At 42.1% G+C, this 17,869-nt stretch overlaps 1 protein-coding gene across 3 annotated transcripts in view; it reads left to right on the forward strand.

Moving 5' to 3' along the window:
• ap2b1 (adaptor related protein complex 2 subunit beta 1) overlaps positions 1–17,869 on the forward strand; it is a 127,157-nt gene that overhangs the window by 34,440 nt on the left and 74,848 nt on the right. For 2 of the 3 annotated variants that reach the window (XM_039005366.1, XM_039005365.1), the window contains exons 15-17: positions 6,683–6,724; positions 7,276–7,422; positions 12,031–12,176. In XM_039005366.1, coding sequence (XP_038861294.1) covers positions 6,683–6,724; positions 7,276–7,422; positions 12,031–12,176 — 335 coding nt within the window. The remainder of the gene's footprint in view (positions 1–6,682; positions 6,725–7,275; positions 7,423–12,030; positions 12,177–17,869) is intronic. The other variant, XM_039005367.1, reaches the window with a different exon arrangement.

Here is a 17,869-nt window from a genome sequence, read left to right on the forward strand (position 1 = left end):
GTTGGAGGCCACGGAAGGAGAGTTGTATGGTATTGAAGCTTGTCTGGAGGGTTGTTAACACAGTGTCCAAAGAAGGGCCAGATGTATACAGAATGGTGTCGTCTGCGTAGAGGTGGATCAGAGAATCACTAGCAGCAAGAGCGACATCATTGATATATACAGAGAAAAGATTCGGCCCGAGAATTGAACCCTGTGGCACACCCATAGAGACTGACAGAGGTCCGGACAACAGGCCCTCCGATTTGACACACTGAACTCTATCTGAGAAGTAGTTGGTGAACCAGGCGAGGCAGTCATTTGAGAAGCCAAGGCTATTGAGTCTGCCGATAAGAATGCTGTGATTGACAGAGTCGAAAGCCTTGGCCAGGTCGATGAAGACGGCTGCACAGTACTGTCTTTTATCGATTACGATTATGATATCTTTTAGGACCTTGAGCGTGGCTGAAGTGCACCCATGGCCAACTCGGAAACCAGATTGCATAGCGGAGAAGGTAAGGTGGGATTCGAAATGGTCGGTGATCTGTTTGTTAATTTGGCTTTCAAAGATTTTAGAAAGGCAGGGCAGGATGGATTTAGGTCTATAACAGTTTGGGTCTAGAGTAGAGGTCGACCGATTATGATTTTTCAATACCGATACCGATTATTGGAGGACCAAAAAAGCCGATGCCGATTAATCGGCCGATTATTATTATTATTTTTTAAACATTTATTTGTAATAATGACAATTACAACAATACTGAATGAACACTTATTTAAACTTAATATAATACATCAATAAAATTAATTTAGCCTCAAGTAAATAATGAAACACGTTCAATTTGGTTTAAATGCAAAAACTAAGTGTTGGAGAAGAAAGTAAAAGTGCAATATGTGCTATGTAACGTTTCAGTTCCTTGCTCAGAACATGAGAACATATGAAAGCTGGTGGTTCCTTTTAACATGAGTCTTCAATATTCCCAGGTAAGAAGTTTTAGGTTGTAGTTATTATAGGAATTATAGGACTATTTCCCTCTATACCATTTGTATTCCATTAACCTTTGACTATTAGATGTTCTTATAGGCACTTTAGTATTGCCATTGTAACAGTATAGCTTCCGTCCCTCTCCTCGCTCCTCCCTGGGCTCAAACCAGCAACACAACGACAACAGCCACCATCGAAGCAGCGTTACCCATGCAGAGCAAGGGGAACAACTACTAGAAGGCTCAGAGCGAGTGAAGTTTGAAACGCTATTAGCGCGCGCTAACTAGCTAGCCATTTCACTTCGGTTACACCAGCCTCATCTCGGGAGTTGATAGGCTTGAAGTCATAAACAGCGCAATGCTTGACGCACAACGAAGAGCTGCTGGCAAAACGCACGAAAGTGCTGTTTGAATGAATGTTTACGTTTACGCGCCTGCTTCTGCCTACCACCGCTCAGTCAGATACTTAGATGCTTGTATGCTCAGTCAGATTATATGCAACGCAGGACACGCTAGATAATATCTAGTAATATCATCAACCATGTGTAGTTAACTAGTGATTATGATTGATTGTTTTTTATAAGATAAGTTTAATGCTAGCTAGCAACTTACCTTGGCTTACTGCATTCGCGTAACAGGCAGTCTCCTTGTGGAGTGCAACGAGAGAGAGGCAGGTCGTTATTGCGTTGGACTAGTTAACTGTAAGGTTGCAAGATTGGATCCCCCGAGCTGACAAGATGAACATCTGTCGTTCTGCCCCTGAACGAGGCAGTTAACCCACCGTTCCTAGGCCGTCCTTGAAAATAAGAATGTGTTCTTAACTGACTTGCCTAGTTAAATAAAGGTATAAAAATCGGCAAATCGGCGCCCAAAAATACCGATTTCCGATTGTTATGAAAACTTGAAATCGGCCCTAATTAATCGGCCATTCCGATTAATCGGTCGACCTCTAGTCTAGAGTGTCTCCCCCTTTGAAGAGGGGGATGACCGCGGCAGCTTTCCAATCTTTGGGGATCTCAGATGACACGAAAGAGAGGTTGAATAGGCTAGTAATAGGGATTGCAACAATTTTGGCGGCTAATTTTAGAAAGAGAGGGTCCAGATTGTCTAGCCCAGCTGATTTGTAGGGATCCAGATTTTGCAGCTCTTTTCGAACATCAGCTGTCTGGATTTGGGTGAAGGAGAAGCGGGGGGAGGGGCTTGGGCAAGTTGCTGCAGGGGGTGCTGAGATGTTGGTAGGGGTAGCCAGGTGGAAAGCATGGCCAGCCGTAGAAAAATGCTTATTGAAATTCTCGATTATTGTAGATTTATCGGTGGTGACAGTGTTTCCTATCCTCAGTGCGGTGGGCTACTGGGAGGAGGTGCTCTTATTCTCCATGGACTTTACAGTGTCCCAAAACTTTTTGGAATTAGTGCTACAGGATGCACATTTCTGTGTGAAAAAGTTAGCTTTAGCTTTCCTAACTGACTATGTTGGTTCCTGACTTCCCTGAAAAGTTGCATATCGCGGGGGCTATTCGATGCTAATCCAGTACGCCACAGGATGTTTTTGTGCTGGTCAAGGACAGTCAAGTCTGGGGTGAACCAAAGGCTATATCTGTTCTTAGTTCTAATTTTTTTGAATGGGGCATGCTTATTTAAGATGGTGAGGAAAGCACTATTAAAGAGCAACCAGGCATCCTTTACTGACGGGATGAGGTCAATATCCTTCCAGGATACCCGGGCCAGGTCGATTAGGAAGGCCTGCTCGCTGAAGTGTTTTATTGAGCATTTGACAGTGATAAGGGGTGGTCGTTTGACCGCGGACCCATTACGCACGCAGGCAATGAGGCAGTGATCGCTGAGATCCTGGTTGAAGACAGCAGAGGTGTATTTAGAGGGCAGGTTGGTCAGGATGATATCTAAGAGGGTGCCCATGGTTACGTATTTAGGGTTCTACTTGGTAGGTTCCTTAATAATTTGTGTAAGATTGAGGGCATCTAGCTTAGATTGTAGGATAGCCGGGTAGTCCCAATTTAGGTCACCTAACCGTACGAACTCTGAAGATAGATAGGGGGCAATCAATTCACATATGGTGTCCAGGGCACAGCTGGGGGCTGAAGGGGGTCTATAACAAGTGGCAACTGTGAGAGAGTTGTTTCTGGAAAGGTCTATTTTCAAAAATAGAAGCTCGAATTGTTTGGGCACAGACTTGGATAGTATGACAGAACTATCTCTGCAGTAGATTGCAACTCCGCCCCATTTGGCAATTCTATCTTGTCGGAAAATGTTATAGTTAGGGATGGAAATTTCTGGATTTTTTGTGGCCTTCCTAAGCCAGGATTCAGACACGGCTAGGACATCCGGGTTGGAGGAGTGTGCTAAAGCAGTGAATAGAACAAACTTAGGGAGGAGGCTTCTAATGTTATCATTGATGAAACCAAAGCTTTTACGGTTACAGAAGTCAACAAATGAGAGCGCCTGGGGAATGGGAGTAGTGCTGGGGCCTGCGGGGCCTGGGTTAACCTCTACATCACCAGAGGAACAGAGGAGGAGTAGGATAAGGGTACGGCTAAAGGCTATAAGAACTGGTCGTCTAGTGCGTTCGGAACAGAGAGTAAAAGGAGCAGATTTCTGGGTGCGGAAGAATATATTCAAGGCATAATGTACAGACAAGGGTAATGGTAGGATGTGAGTACAGTGAAGGTAAACCCAGGCATTGAGTGACAATGAGAGAGGTTTTGTCTCTAGGCACCATTTAAGCCAGGTGAGGTCACTACATCTGTGGGAGGTGGAACAAAAGGGCTAGCTAAGGCATATTGAGCAGGGATGGAGGCTCTACAGTGAAATAAGACAATAATCACTAACCAAAACAGCAATAGACAAGGCATATTGACATTAGGGAGAGGCATGTTTAGCCGAGTGATCATAGGGTCTAGTGAGTAGCTAGGCTAGCTGGAGACATGGTGAATCAGACAGCTAGCGGGCCGGGGATAGCAGATGGGCATCCGGGGGATGTCGCAACGGAAGAGCCTGTTGAAACCCCCTCGGACGGTTATGTCGGCAGACCAGTCGTGATGGATCGGCGGGGCTCCGTGTCGGCAGTGAAGGGTCCAGGCCAATTGGCAAAAGAGGTATTGTAGCCCAAGAATTGGCTGATAGGCCTCTTTGGCTAGATGGGCCAAGCTCGAGGCTAGCTCCAGGCTAAATGGTGCTTGCTTCGGGACAGAGACGTTAGCCAGCTAGCTAGCTGCGATGATCCGGTGTAGAGGTTCAGAGCTTGCAGTAGGAATTCGGAGATGTGGTGGAGAAAAAGCAGTCCTATATGCTCTGGGTTGATATCGCGCTGGGCAGACTGGCAGGAATTGACCGAGCTGAGGCTGGCTGATGACCGCTAGCAGTGGCTAACTGACGACTAGCTAGTAGCTGGTTAGCTGGCTAGCTTCTGATGGGGGTTCCGGTTCTAAAGTATAAAAAAATTGCAGATCCGTACCACATTGGGTGGGGCGGGTTGCAGGAGAGTATGTTCAGTCCGTAGATGGAAATTAAGATTAAAAATATAAAAAATATATACGAAGAAAAATATATATACACGGGACAAGACAAAACAGATGTCCGACTGCTACGCCATCTTGGAAAAAGATGACCTAGGGAATCGATATCACTCAGAGATGCACCATAACAATATAACATTCAAAATGGGTGAACCTTTCCGTTAACTGCCGCATTTAAGGTTTTAATATAATCAAACTCATTCATATTTTTGTGATTTAGTAGCAAACTACTCTTATCCAGAGTGACAACAAGGTGGGTGAATAACTAATGGGTTGCAGATAAATCCAGTCCGCATTGAGTGGTACTACAGATGGTGTAGAAATTCAGTTGGTCTAAAAGAGTTTCTAGTCTGAAGACGTGGGCTAGAATTTTAGCACTTTTGGATCTCAACAAGGGAGGGAACAGGCTAAAACTGCGATTCGAACCAAGACATTTTTCACAAGATATTAAAACATGTTTTCCAGAGCCTGAAACTTCTCACTCCGGTATTATTTAAATGATCTGATCTGTTTTATTTTTAGCCTTCCTTAAAGGCCCTTGTATCGTCAGTATAAAACCTTGGCAGTAGTTCCTGACACTTGTCTCCCACTTCAATAGACTTCTCCAACTCTGTGACAAGCATTGTCTCTCGCCACTATGCAAAAACTGGTATTTCAACCCTGGGAGAATATCAGGAATATTCATATGCTCAAAAAAAATGTCTGTGTGAGGGTGAAGTGAGTAAATATTGACTAGTGAGACAATCATGACTATTCTGCCAGTTCTCCTTCGCAGGTGTAGAAGTGAGGTTCAATTCAGCCTTGTTGACGAAGACTCCCAGAGGTCCCTTAACATAACACTGTGAAAAGGCCACAGCAGACAGCCATTTTGTTCTGAGTGGTTCACCTTCAAAACAAACCACATCCTCAAGGAAGGCCTGAACACACAATGTACTTTTGTGCAAGCTCGCTAAACTAGGTATCTACTCAGTCTAGATTGTCAATTATTGAGTGTGAAATGTGGAAAAAACTGTTTGTCAAACCAAAGTATTGTCCACCTGTGGTACAATGTTGGCATCGAACATTAGGAGACAATTAATTTATTTCACTTCATTGTAATGATGGATGTTTTTGAAAGTGAGAAAAGATTGTATCCATTTAGATTCACCAACATCAAATATCCTCAAGTTGTGTTGAACGTTGCTTCTAACATTGCTTGCACCGATGCTTTTCTATCTGCCTTTTAACTGCCCAATACCAGAGTGTGATTTGTGCCTTGCTGGGTCTTCGGTTATAATTTTTTTAATGGTATTCCAGTCTCGCTATGTGGCTGTCAAGGTGACTTCACACTTCTCACAGTCAAAATGCATTTAACTAAAAGTGCCAGGTCTCAAAGGAAGTTTTGTCCTGAATATCGCAATGGCTACCGTTACATACAGTGGGGTCTGGAATTATTGGATCCCTTGATAAAGATGAGCAAAAAAGACTGCATAAAATAAATAATACAAGTACTGAGCTATATTGTATGCAAAACATGTTTTTACAAATTATATTGAAAACGGGATACAATAATTTTGACCCCTATCTTTTTGGAGAAAATAAATACTACTTTCTCTGAGCAATTTTATTAGTATATTTCTATTATTTATTTCATACAGTCTTTGTTGCTAATCTTTATCAAGGGATCCAATAATTCTGGAGCCTACTGTACGCCATTACATTTGTTCAACTAGCCTTTTAGATGGATATTTTGCATCTTGAAATAATATTTTGTGTAGACTTCATTGCTTTAATTGCTTTATCTTCCACATCCCTGTGAGAATTCAAAGCTAAAAGTAAACTGGATAGGTGAAAGAAGCCCAATACATTAAAGCTATTATACCTGCTTGCTTTTTGACTGTGAATTCTCAAATATGTATATCTAATGTATATCACAATGAGCTATTTTTCCATCTCAATGTTCATGTTTTGGCAAGGTTTTCTGGTCTTCTGGCTGACTGATGCGCTTTCCTGATAACCATTTCACTGTAACAGAATTACAATCTTCATAATAACCTTTTGTCATATTCTAGGCAGTCTATGGGTTGAACTGCTTTTGGGGAATGGGGTTGGGTTGCTATTGCTAAGTACCTCTCTTTCTCTCTCTCTGTCTTTGTCTGTCTATTTCTTGTGTTTGGATGCGGGTGCTGGATATGGGGCCTCTCCTGTAGCTCGGGGGAGACCTGGGAGGAGGTGTTGGGGGAAGTCCAGCAGTAAGTGAGCCCTTCCGTTTTTCCATCCGCATACTGCATGCTCTTCGAAGTTATAACGGGAATCAAAACTTAACTGCCAAACACTTCAAAGCTAGACAAACTATTATTTTCCCAATCACACTCGCCTCACCTTTGACCTTGCTTGGCACTGATGGGAAAAAGATAACGTATTCCAGTGGAGGATTACTCAAATTGGGAAATCATAGGCTGAAATTCTGACAGAAGATACACAACCAGTTTCGACCTCAGCAAATCGGAGCATTGGAGAATGTATTTCTCAAGTCAGGATTTCAGCTGTAGTGAATGTGCAAAATCAATTGACGATCAGAATCATTCTTTAAAAACAAATCAAGAAAAAAGGTGTCGATCACCATAAGTATTTGAAACCCACTCATTTGACAACAATGATGAGTTTGGAATTTTAATCGTCTTTTTATTCTTCAATTAGGTTGCTAGAGGACCATCGTCTCGCAGATAAGTTACATTTTGGATTCAGTTGTGCTGATGTCCTATGTGCTTTTTGTGTCTGTGTGTGTGTGTATGTGACTTAGGTGGGACAGAACTTTATTCCCTCGTCAGTTCCCAACACGTTCGCCCCATCGCCGACTCCTGCAGCGCTCAGCAGCGGCCTCAACGACCTGTTTGAGCTCTCCACAGGCATGGCCATCACCACAGGAGGCTATGTTACCCCCAAATCTGTGAGTACCCACTACCCACAGCTAAACGCTTATGTTGACGTTCAATACTAATGTTAGCAAGAGCTAAATGCTAATATTAATACTATATTCTAATAATGTTAATGCTGTATGCTAATGTTAGTACTATGTTGGGATAAAGTAGACTTTCATTGCTAAAATATTACACCAGCAAGGGCAGAGAATAAAGCTCAGATAAAGCTAATTGAAATGCTAATGCTCACTCATTAGCACCTAGCAAGCAGAGAAATGCATACAGAACCTTGAGCCATGCAGCAAAGTCACTCTTCATGTAGGACAGTGCATAAATATAGTTATGACGTTGTTTGGCCGGGGCGAAAGGAGGGGGTGAGTTAAGTCCAACTTGGCATCAACAGGCTCCACCCAAGATTCCTGTTCAAAATGGGTCATTTATATATATCATACAGTTAAGTCATGTAGAAGAGGCTCACAATGTCCTCGCTGTGGTATGTGCACTGTTAATTGGTATGTATTGCAGCAGGACAAAGCATCGTTCCCAAGGTATCCTTCTGTTTCATGCAGATCACCATAGTCCCTGTGCCCAAGAATGCAAAGGTAACCTACCTAAATGACCACCGCCTCATAGCAGTCATGTCGGTAGCCATGAAGTGCTTTGAAAGGCTGGTAATGGCTCACATCAACACCATCATCCCGGAAATCCTAGACCCACTCCAATTCGCATACCGCTTCAACAAATCCACCGATAACGCAATCTCAATTGCACTCCACACAGCCCTTCCCCACCTGCACAAAAAAAACACATATGTGAGAATACTATTCAATTGACTACAGCTCAGCGTTCAACACCATTGTGCCCACAAAGCTCATCACTAAGCTAAGGACACTGGGACTAAACACCTCCCTCTGCAACTGGATCCTGGACTTCCTGACGGGCCGCCCCCAGGTGGTAAGCGTAGGCAGCAACACATCTGCCATGCTGATCCTCAACACCGGGGCCCCTCCTGTACTCCCTGTTCACCGACGACTGCGTGGCCAAGCACGACTCCAACACCATCATTAAGTTTGCTGACCCAACGGTGGTAGGCCTGATCACCAACAATGATGAGACAGCCTATAGGGAGGAGGTCAGAGACCTGGCAGTGTGGTCCCAAGACAACAACCTCTCCCTCAATGTGAGCAAGACAAAGGAGATGATCGTGGACTACAGGAAAAGGAGGGCCGAACAGGCTCCCATTAACATCGACGGTGCTGTAGTGGAGCGGGTCGAGAGTTTCAAGTTCCTTGGTGTCCACATCACCAACAAACTATCATGTTCCAAACACACCAAGACAGTCGTGAAGAGGGCACAACAACACTTTTTCCCCCTCAGGAGATTTGGCATGGGTCACCAGATCCTCAAAAAGTTCAACAGCTACACCATCGAGAGCATCCTAATCGGTTGCCTCACCGCCTGGTATGGCAACTGCTCTGCATCCAACCCGTAAGGCGCTACAGAGGGTAGTGCGTACGGCCCAATACATCACTGGAGCCAAGCTTCCTGCCATCCAGGACCTACAGTTGAAGTCAGCAGTTTACATACACCTTAGGCAAATACATTTAAACTCAGTTTTTCACAATTCCTGACATTTAATCCTAGTAAGAATTCCCTGTCTTAGGTCAGTTAGGATCACCACTTCATTTTAAGAATGTGAAATGTCAGAATAATAGTAGAGAAAATTATTTATTTCAGCTTTTATTTCTTTCATCACATTCCCAGGGGGTCAGAAGTTTACATACACTCAATTAGTATTTGGTAGCATTGCCTTTAAAATGTTTAACTTTGGTCAAATGTTTTGGGTGGCCTTTCACAAGCTTCCCACAATAAGTTGGGTGAATTTTGGCCCATTCCTCCTGACAGAGCTGGTGTAACTGAGTCAGGTTTGTAGGCCTCCTTGATCGCACACGCTTTTTCAGTTCTGCCCACACATTTTCTATAGGATTGAGGTCAGGGCTTTGTGTTGGCCACTCCAATACCTTGACTTTGTTGTCCTTAAGCCATTTTGCCACAACTTTGGAAGTATGCTTGGGGTCATTGTCCATTTGGAAGAACCATTTGCGACCAAGCTTTAACTTCCTGACTGATGTCTTGAGATGTTGCTTCAATATATCCACATAATTTTCCTACCTCATGATGCCATCTATTTTGTGAAGTGCACCAGTCCCTCCTGCAGCAAAGCACCCCCACAACATGATGCTGCCACCCCTGTGCTTCACGGTTGGGATGGTGTTCTTCGGCTTGCAAGCCTCCCCCTTTTTCCTCCAAACATAATGATGGTCTTTATGGCCATTTTTGTTTCATCAGACCAGAGGACCTTTCTCCAAAAAGTCAGATCTTTGTTCCCATGTGCAGTTGCAAACCGTAGTCTGCGTTTTTTTTTTGCGGTTTTGTTGCAGTGGCTTCTTCCTTGCTGAGCGGCCTTTCAGGTTGTGTCGATATAGGACTCGTTTTACTGTGGATATACAGTGGGGCAAAAAAGTATTTAGTCAGCCACCAATTGTGCAAGTTCTCCCACTTAAAAAGATGAGAGAGGCCTGTAATTTTCATCATAGGTACACTTCAACTATGACAGACAAAAGAAAATGAGAAAAAAAATCCATAAAATCACATTGTAGGATTTTTAATGAAGTTATTTGCAAATTATGGTGGAAAATAAGTATTTGGTCACCTACAAACAAGCAAGATTTCTGGCTCTCACAGACCTGTAACTTCTTCTTTAAGAGGCTCCTCTGTCCTCCACTCGTTACCTGTATTAATGGCACCTGTTTGAACTTGTTATCAGTATAAAAGACACCTGTCCACAACCTCAAACAGTCACACTCCAAACTCCACTATGGCCAAGACCAAAGAGCTGTCAAAGGACACCAGAAACAAAATTGTAGACCTGCACCAGGCTGGGAAGACTGAATCTGCAATAGGTAAGCAGCTTGGTTTGAAGAAATCAACTGTGGGAGCAATTATTAGGAAATGGAAGACATACAAGACGACTGATAATCTCCCTCGATCTGGGGCTCCACGCAAGATCTCACCCCGTGGGGTCAAAATGATCACAAGAACGGTGAGCAAAAATCCCAGAACCACACGGGGGGACCTAGTGAATGACCTGCAGAGAGCTGGGACCAAAGTAACAAAGCCTACCATCAGTAACACACTACGCCGCCAGGGACTCAAATCCTGCAGTGCAAATGCTCTTGGTCTTGGCGCGCTTGCTAAATGGAGAGAGAAAGTTGCCATTCTGAATCCAAACAACGACTCATCTGGACTAAGGACACCTTGTTCAACATTCTGATGAAAGATCAGCAAAAGTAAGACCCAATTTATGATGTTATTTCATATATCTGTCGTAGTCGCCGGCGCCCAAGTGTTTCTATTGTGCTAAGCTAAGCTAATATAGCGCTACATTTTGTTTTCGCTGTAAAACATTTAATAAATCGGAAATATTGTCTGGAATCACAAGATGCCTGTCTTTCAATTGCTGTACACTATGTATTTTTCAGAAATGTTTTATGATGAGTAATTAGGTATTTGACGTTGGTGTCTGTAAATATTATGGCTGCTTTCGGTGCAATTTCTGATTGTAGCTGAAATGTAAACTATGATTTATACCTGAAATATGCAAATTTTTCGAAAAAAACATATGCTATACAATAAATATGTTATCAGACTGTCATCTGATGAAGTTTTTTCTTGGTTAGTGGCTATTTATTTCTTTATTTGGTCAAATTTGTGATAGCTAGTGATGGAGTAAGAAACTGATGGAGTTAGAAAAGTGGTGTCTTTTGCTAACGTGGTTAGCTAATAGATTTACATATTTTGTCTTCCCTGTAAAACATTTTAAAAATCGGACATGTTGGCTTGATTCACAAGATGTGTACCTTTCATATGCTGTATTGGACTTGTTAATGTGTGAAAGTTAAATATTTTTAAAAAATATCTTTTGAATTTCGCGCCCTGCACTTTGAGCTGGCTGTTGTCATAAGTGTACCGGTGTCGGGCTTGCAGCCCAAACAGGTTAACAGCTTCTACCCCCAAGCCATAAGACTGCTTGCTGAACAATTAATCAAATGGCTACCCGGACAATTTACATTGACCACCCCTCCCTTTTGTTTTTTACACTGCTGCTACTTGCTGTTTATTATCTATGTATAGTCACTTTACCCCTACCTACATGTACAAATGACCTCGACTAACCAGTACCTCCACATATTGACTTGGTACCGGTAGCCCCTGTGTTTAGCCTCATTTATTGTTTTGTAATTTAGTTTGTTTTGTAGTTTATTTAGTAAATATTTTTTAAACTCTATTTCTAGAACTGCATTGTTGGTTAAGCTTGTAAGTAAGCATTTCACGGTAAGGTCTACACCTGTTGGATTCGGCGAATGTGGCAAATAACATGTGATTTGATTTTAATTTATGCCCTCCATTCTCGATCTCCCTTTGTGTCCGACTCAATACAATGAAGGGGCAACATAGCACAGACACGTACATAGTAGTGAGTCATGTTGCCATTTTCAAATTACCCTGCTCCCAGGTATGGGTGAATCGTTTTGCACGTTCATATTTCTTTATGTAAGGTCTATCTCTTTTCCCAGGTATGGTTGCCTGCAGTGAAAGCTAAAGGACTGGAGATCTCAGGCACATTCTCCCGCCGACAGGGCCAAATGTACATGGACATGACCTTCACCAACAAGGCCTTGCAGCACATGACCGACTTTGCTATCCAGTTCAACAAGAACAGGTGAGAGAGGGGGCGACTGGTATCAAATCATAGATGCTATCTCCTGCCATTGTGCCCTTAAACTGCACTGTCTGTGGCGGACTCTGTGTTCCAACTTCTCCGTGGGTGTGTGTACGCGTGTCTCAGGGACTTGGGATAAAGAAGCAAGACAATATCTCAGCTGTACTAGCAGTTAAGTCTTCTGTGGCCTCACTGTAAAAATGTCTCTCTGCTTTTTGTTCACACCAACCTTGTATTTAGTTGCTCTAAGCTTACCGTGACTCTCCATTCATTATAACCATGGCCATTCAGAGCAGATTGTAAATTTAGCTCCATTCACCTGAAGCACTTATTAATCCTTTACACTCGTGGAAATTGGCCTGTATGGATTTGGCCAAATTGAAACGTTTCTAACAGAAGAATTCTAAAAAGCATACGCGTGACCATGGTAGCAATTGAAAGAGAACACTGGCAATTATAGGGAAATTATTAGACCAAAGGTGAGGACACAACAGTTCACTTGACAAGACTAAATCCAAATGTTACACTGTTGATATCATGTGCATTTTGCATTTACTGTACTTTTTTTCAGCATTTTTCAATAGCAAAACCTGAAAATACTCTGGATACATTCAGTAACATAAGAATATTAATATAAATTTTGGAATAGGTGCAAGATAGGAATAAACTATTACAAGGGTTTGTGTGAGAGGTCTAACTGGTGTCTCAAGTGGCCAAACACCTCTCCAATTTGGGCACTGTTCTTTAAAAAAAATAATATGTTTATTATTTTCCAATAAAAATACATTTTAAAAAGACCGATACAAACATTGACATTCATTGTACTGTTGAATGGGATGGCAAATTTCGAGGACAAAACTTAACACACATATACAAAAAATAAAACGAAATCCTATTATGTGGTACATGTATAAGAAGACATCATATAGTCATTACAAGCAGTGTAGTTAAGCCAAAAATAAATATTGAGTGGAGTACAGCACTGAGTAGCAGCTGATCATCAACCCAGTTATGAAGCGGGACTAGACCATTTATCCAGTATCGGCTGTCATATTTTGTAAAACATTGGACTTCTATTGGAGGTATTGTATCGAATCTTTTCCATATGTATTACATTCCCTAAATCCCGTAACCACATTTCAAAGGTAGGTACAGTCTCCAATTTCCACAATTGCAATATGAGTCTTTTGGCTAATAGAGTACAAAGAGAGACAGCCTTCCCTTCCTGGTTATTCCCATCAACTGTACCAAACAGAGCGATCAATGGGTCTGGGGCTATAACTCTATCAAAGGCTTTAGATAAGTAATCAAAAATAAGAGCCCAGTAAGCATGTAACTTAGGACATGTCCAAAATAAGTGGGTCAACGTCGCCTCATCCTGCTTGAACCTCTCACACAGTTGTGAGGTGTCCGGGAATATTTATGCATTTTCACTTTTGAGTAATGTAACCTGTGTATCACCTTAAACTGAACAAGGTTGTATCTGGCATTCACTGAACTGTGGTTTATATTCCTGAGAGCTTCTACCCAGTCCTCATCTGAGATTTCTGAACCAAGTTCCTGCTCCCAAGACCTTTTAACAGTCTGTAGAAGTCTAGAGTCCGACCCTTTTGAATGGGGTTTGACAAGGATCAGGCTATCTAATGTAGGATACTTTGGCATATGTGTCCTTAAAAAATTCCTGATTTGGAGGCATCTGAAAAAATGTGTTGTTGGCATATTCAACTTACCCTGTAAGTGTTGAAATGAAGCTAACTGACCATCAATGTACAGTGGGGCAAAAAAGTATTTAGTAAGCCACCAATTGTGCAGGTTCTCCCACTTAAAAAGATGAGAGAGGCCTGTAATTTTCATCATAGGTACACTTCAACTATGACAGACAAAATTAGGGAAAAAAATCCCGAAAATCACATTGTAGGATTTTTTATGAATTTATTTGCAAATTATGGTGGAAAGTAAGTATTTGATCACCTACAAACAAGCAAGATTTCTGGCTCTCACAGACCTGTAACTTCTTCTTTAAGAGGCTCCTCTGTCCTCCACTCGTTACCTGTATTAATGGCACCTGTTTGAACTTGTTATCAGTATAAAAGACACCTGTCCACAACCTCAAACAGTCACACTCCAAACTCCACTATGGCCAAGACCAAAGAGCTGTCAAAGGACACCAGAAACAAAATTGTAGACCTGCACCAGGCTGGGAAGACTGAATCTGCAATAGGTAAGCAGCTTGGTTTGAAGAAATCAACTGTGGGAGCAATTATTAGGAAATGGAAGACATACAAGACCACTGATAATCTCCCTCGATCTAGGGCTCCACACAAGATCTCACCACGTGGGGTCAAAATGATCACAAGAACGGTGAGCAAAAAGCCCAGAACCGCACGGGGGGACCTAGTGAATGACCTGCAGAGAGCTGGGACCAAAGTAACAAAGCCTACCATCAGTAACACACTACGCCGCCAGGGACTCAAATCCTGCAGTGCCAGACGTGTCCCCCCGCTTAAGCCAGTACATGTCCAGGCCCGTCTGAAGTTTGCTAGAGAGCATTTGGATGATCCAGAAGAAGATTGGGAGAATGTCATATGGTCAGATGAAACCAAAATAGAACTTTTTGGTAAAAACTCAACTCGTCGTGTTTGGAGGACAAAGAATGCTGAGTTGCATCCAAAGAACACCATACCTACTGTGAAGCATGGGGGTGGAAACATCATGCTTTGGGGCTGTTTTTCTGCAAAGGGACCAGGACGACTGATCCGTGTAAAGGAAAGAATGAATGGGGCCATGTATCGTGAGATTTTGAGTGAAAACCTCCTTCCATCAGCAAGGGCATTGAAGATGAAACGTGGCTGGGTCTTTCAGCATGACAATGATCCCAAACACACCGCCCGGGCAACGAAGGAGTGGCTTCGTAAGAAGCATTTCAAGGTCCTGGAGTGGCCTTGCCAGTCTCCAGATCTCAACCCCATAGAAAATCTTTGGAGGGAGTTGGAAGTCCGTGTTGCCCAGCAACAGCCCCAAAACATCACTGCTCCAGAGGAGATCTGCATGGAGGAATGGGCCAAAATACCAGCAACAGTGTGTGAAAACCTTGTGAAGACTTACAGAAAACGTTTGACCTCTGTCATTGCCAACAAAGGGTATATAACAAAGTATTGAGATAAACTTTTGTTATTGACCAAATACTTATTTTCCACCATAATTTGCAAATAAATTCATTAAAAATCCTACAATGTGATTTTATCCATTTTTTTTCTCATTTTGTCTGTCATAGTTGAAGATGATGAAAATGACAGGCCTCTCTCATCTTTTTAAGTGTGAGAACTTGCACAATTGGTGGCTGACTAAATACTTTTTTGCCTCACTGTATATGTTACCAATTGTTGTGAGCCCCTTCTCCCTCCACTGTGAAAGCACCATATCATCCAATGCAGGACTATTAACAAGTACAGGGAGTAAGTGTTAAGAGAATTATGTTCTCAATGTTCATAAACTGAACTTCAATTAAACTACTCGGTCTGTTACCAAGAATTTGTAAGGTTCTTGTTGAAATGAAACAGACAGAGGCCAGTCTACAATAGTCAGCAACGTTTATTTACGAGAGCTCTGCTTATCATTTCCTGTACATTGGTTTATTTTCCTCTCATTTCATCATAAATGTCCCTCCTCCTCTCAGACAATGACAATATAGTTCACAAGTCTTCTCATACATTGCCTGCCACCTGTTATACAATCTACTACAAGCCCAAGGTTTCTCCCCTCCCTGGGTGGGGAGACTTCCTTCCCTGTTATCAGTGCCACAGTGGTCACAAGTTGTCTGCCACAGTTCCTCTTTTCTTATGGACAAACATTCTTCATCATTATACAGACACAGGTTAGCATTCTGTTAGATATAGTCCTATCATTACTTTAAATGACAGCAGCATACCACCCTGCATAACACTGCTGGCTTGCTTCTGAAGCTAAGCAGGGTTGGTCCTGGTCAGTCCCTGGATGGGAGACCAGATGCTGCTGGAAGTGGTGTTGGAGGGCCAGTAGGAGGCACTCTTTCCTCTGGTCTAAACAAAGATCCCAATGCCCCAGGGCAGTGATTGGGGACACTGCTCTGTGTAGGGTGCCGTCTTTCGGATGGGACGTTAAACGGGTGTCCTGACTCTCTGAGGTCATTAAAGATCCCATGGCACTTGTCGTAAGAGTAGGGGTGTTAACCCCGGTGTCCTGGCTAAATTCCCAATCTGGCCCTCAACCATCACGGTCACCTAATAATCCCCAGTTTACAATTGGCTCATTCATCCCCCTCCTCTCCCCTGTAACTATTCCCCAGGTCGTTGCTGCAAATGAGAACGTGTTCTCAGTCAACTTACCTGGTAAAATAACGGATAAATAAAATAAAAAAATAAATAAAAAAATAAAAAAATGTATACATCATTTAGTTATTATACATAAAATACATAACAATCCACCCTTTGACTAAATATTATACATTTAATCACATCTATTTTTATTAGAATTGTCCATTATACTCCAAATCAACCACACAAAGAACCAATATATGTATTTACAATGACTGTTCTAGGCCTACATCAGAATCATAACTCTTCTTGTCAGGATTTTCGTTATAATCTTCATCAAAAAAACTGTCTAAACATCAAAACAAGAAGGAACCTAAACATTAAAAAATGGTCTCATCTAACATAGGCTCCTCGTAAGTGAAGGAGCCTGGTCCATCTACTAGGTCTGGGGGCATGTATTCATCATTCCACTGGTCAGAGCTCGGAATCGGTCCGTATCTCACCATCTGTTGTGTCATCGATTTCTCCAGAGTCCTGGAAATGAGAACTCACACACACGGAATCAAACAACATCCGCACAAAACTAACACAGTCACACAGGTGAAGGTTGCCCACAACACAGTGATCATGACATTTTTCCATTTTCCAATCATACTGTCAAACCAACTCGTTAGAGAACTATCCACCTCAGAGTTTTCTGCTAATTCGTGAGCTAAGGTGGTTAACTTCTTATGGCTGCAATCCCGCTAACGGGATCGATATGACAACAGCCAGTGAAAGTGCAGGGCGCCAAATTCAAATAACAGAAATCTCATAATTAAAATTCCTCAAACATACATGTGTCTTATATCATTTTAAAGGTAATCTTGTTGTTAATCCCACCAAAGTGTCCGATTTCAAATATGCTTTTCAGCAAAGGACTACAAACGATTATGTTAGGTCACCACAATAAGCACAGCCATTTTTCCAGCGAAAGATAGGTTTCACAAAAAGCAGAAAGAGATAAAATGAAAATCACTAACCTTTGATGATCTTCATCAGATGACACTCATAGGACTTCATGTTACACAATACATGTATGTTTTGTTTGATAAAGTTCATATTAATATAAAAAAAATCTGAGTTTACATTGGCGCGTTACATTCACTAGTTCCAAAAACATTAAGTGATTTTGCATAGCCACGTCGTTTCAACAGAAATACTCATCATAAATGTAGATGGTAATACAAGTTATACACATGGAATTATAGATATACCTCTCCTTAATGCAACCGCTGTGTCAGATTTAAAAAAAACTTTACGGAAAAAGCAAACCATGCAATAATCTGAGACGGAGCTCAGAACAATAGTAAAATTAGCCGCCATTTTGCAGTCAACAGAAACCAGAAAATACATGATAAA

This window comes from Salvelinus namaycush, chromosome 12 (genome assembly GCF_016432855.1).
Source record: "Salvelinus namaycush isolate Seneca chromosome 12, SaNama_1.0, whole genome shotgun sequence".
Taxonomy (NCBI): Eukaryota; Metazoa; Chordata; class Actinopteri; order Salmoniformes; family Salmonidae; genus Salvelinus; species Salvelinus namaycush.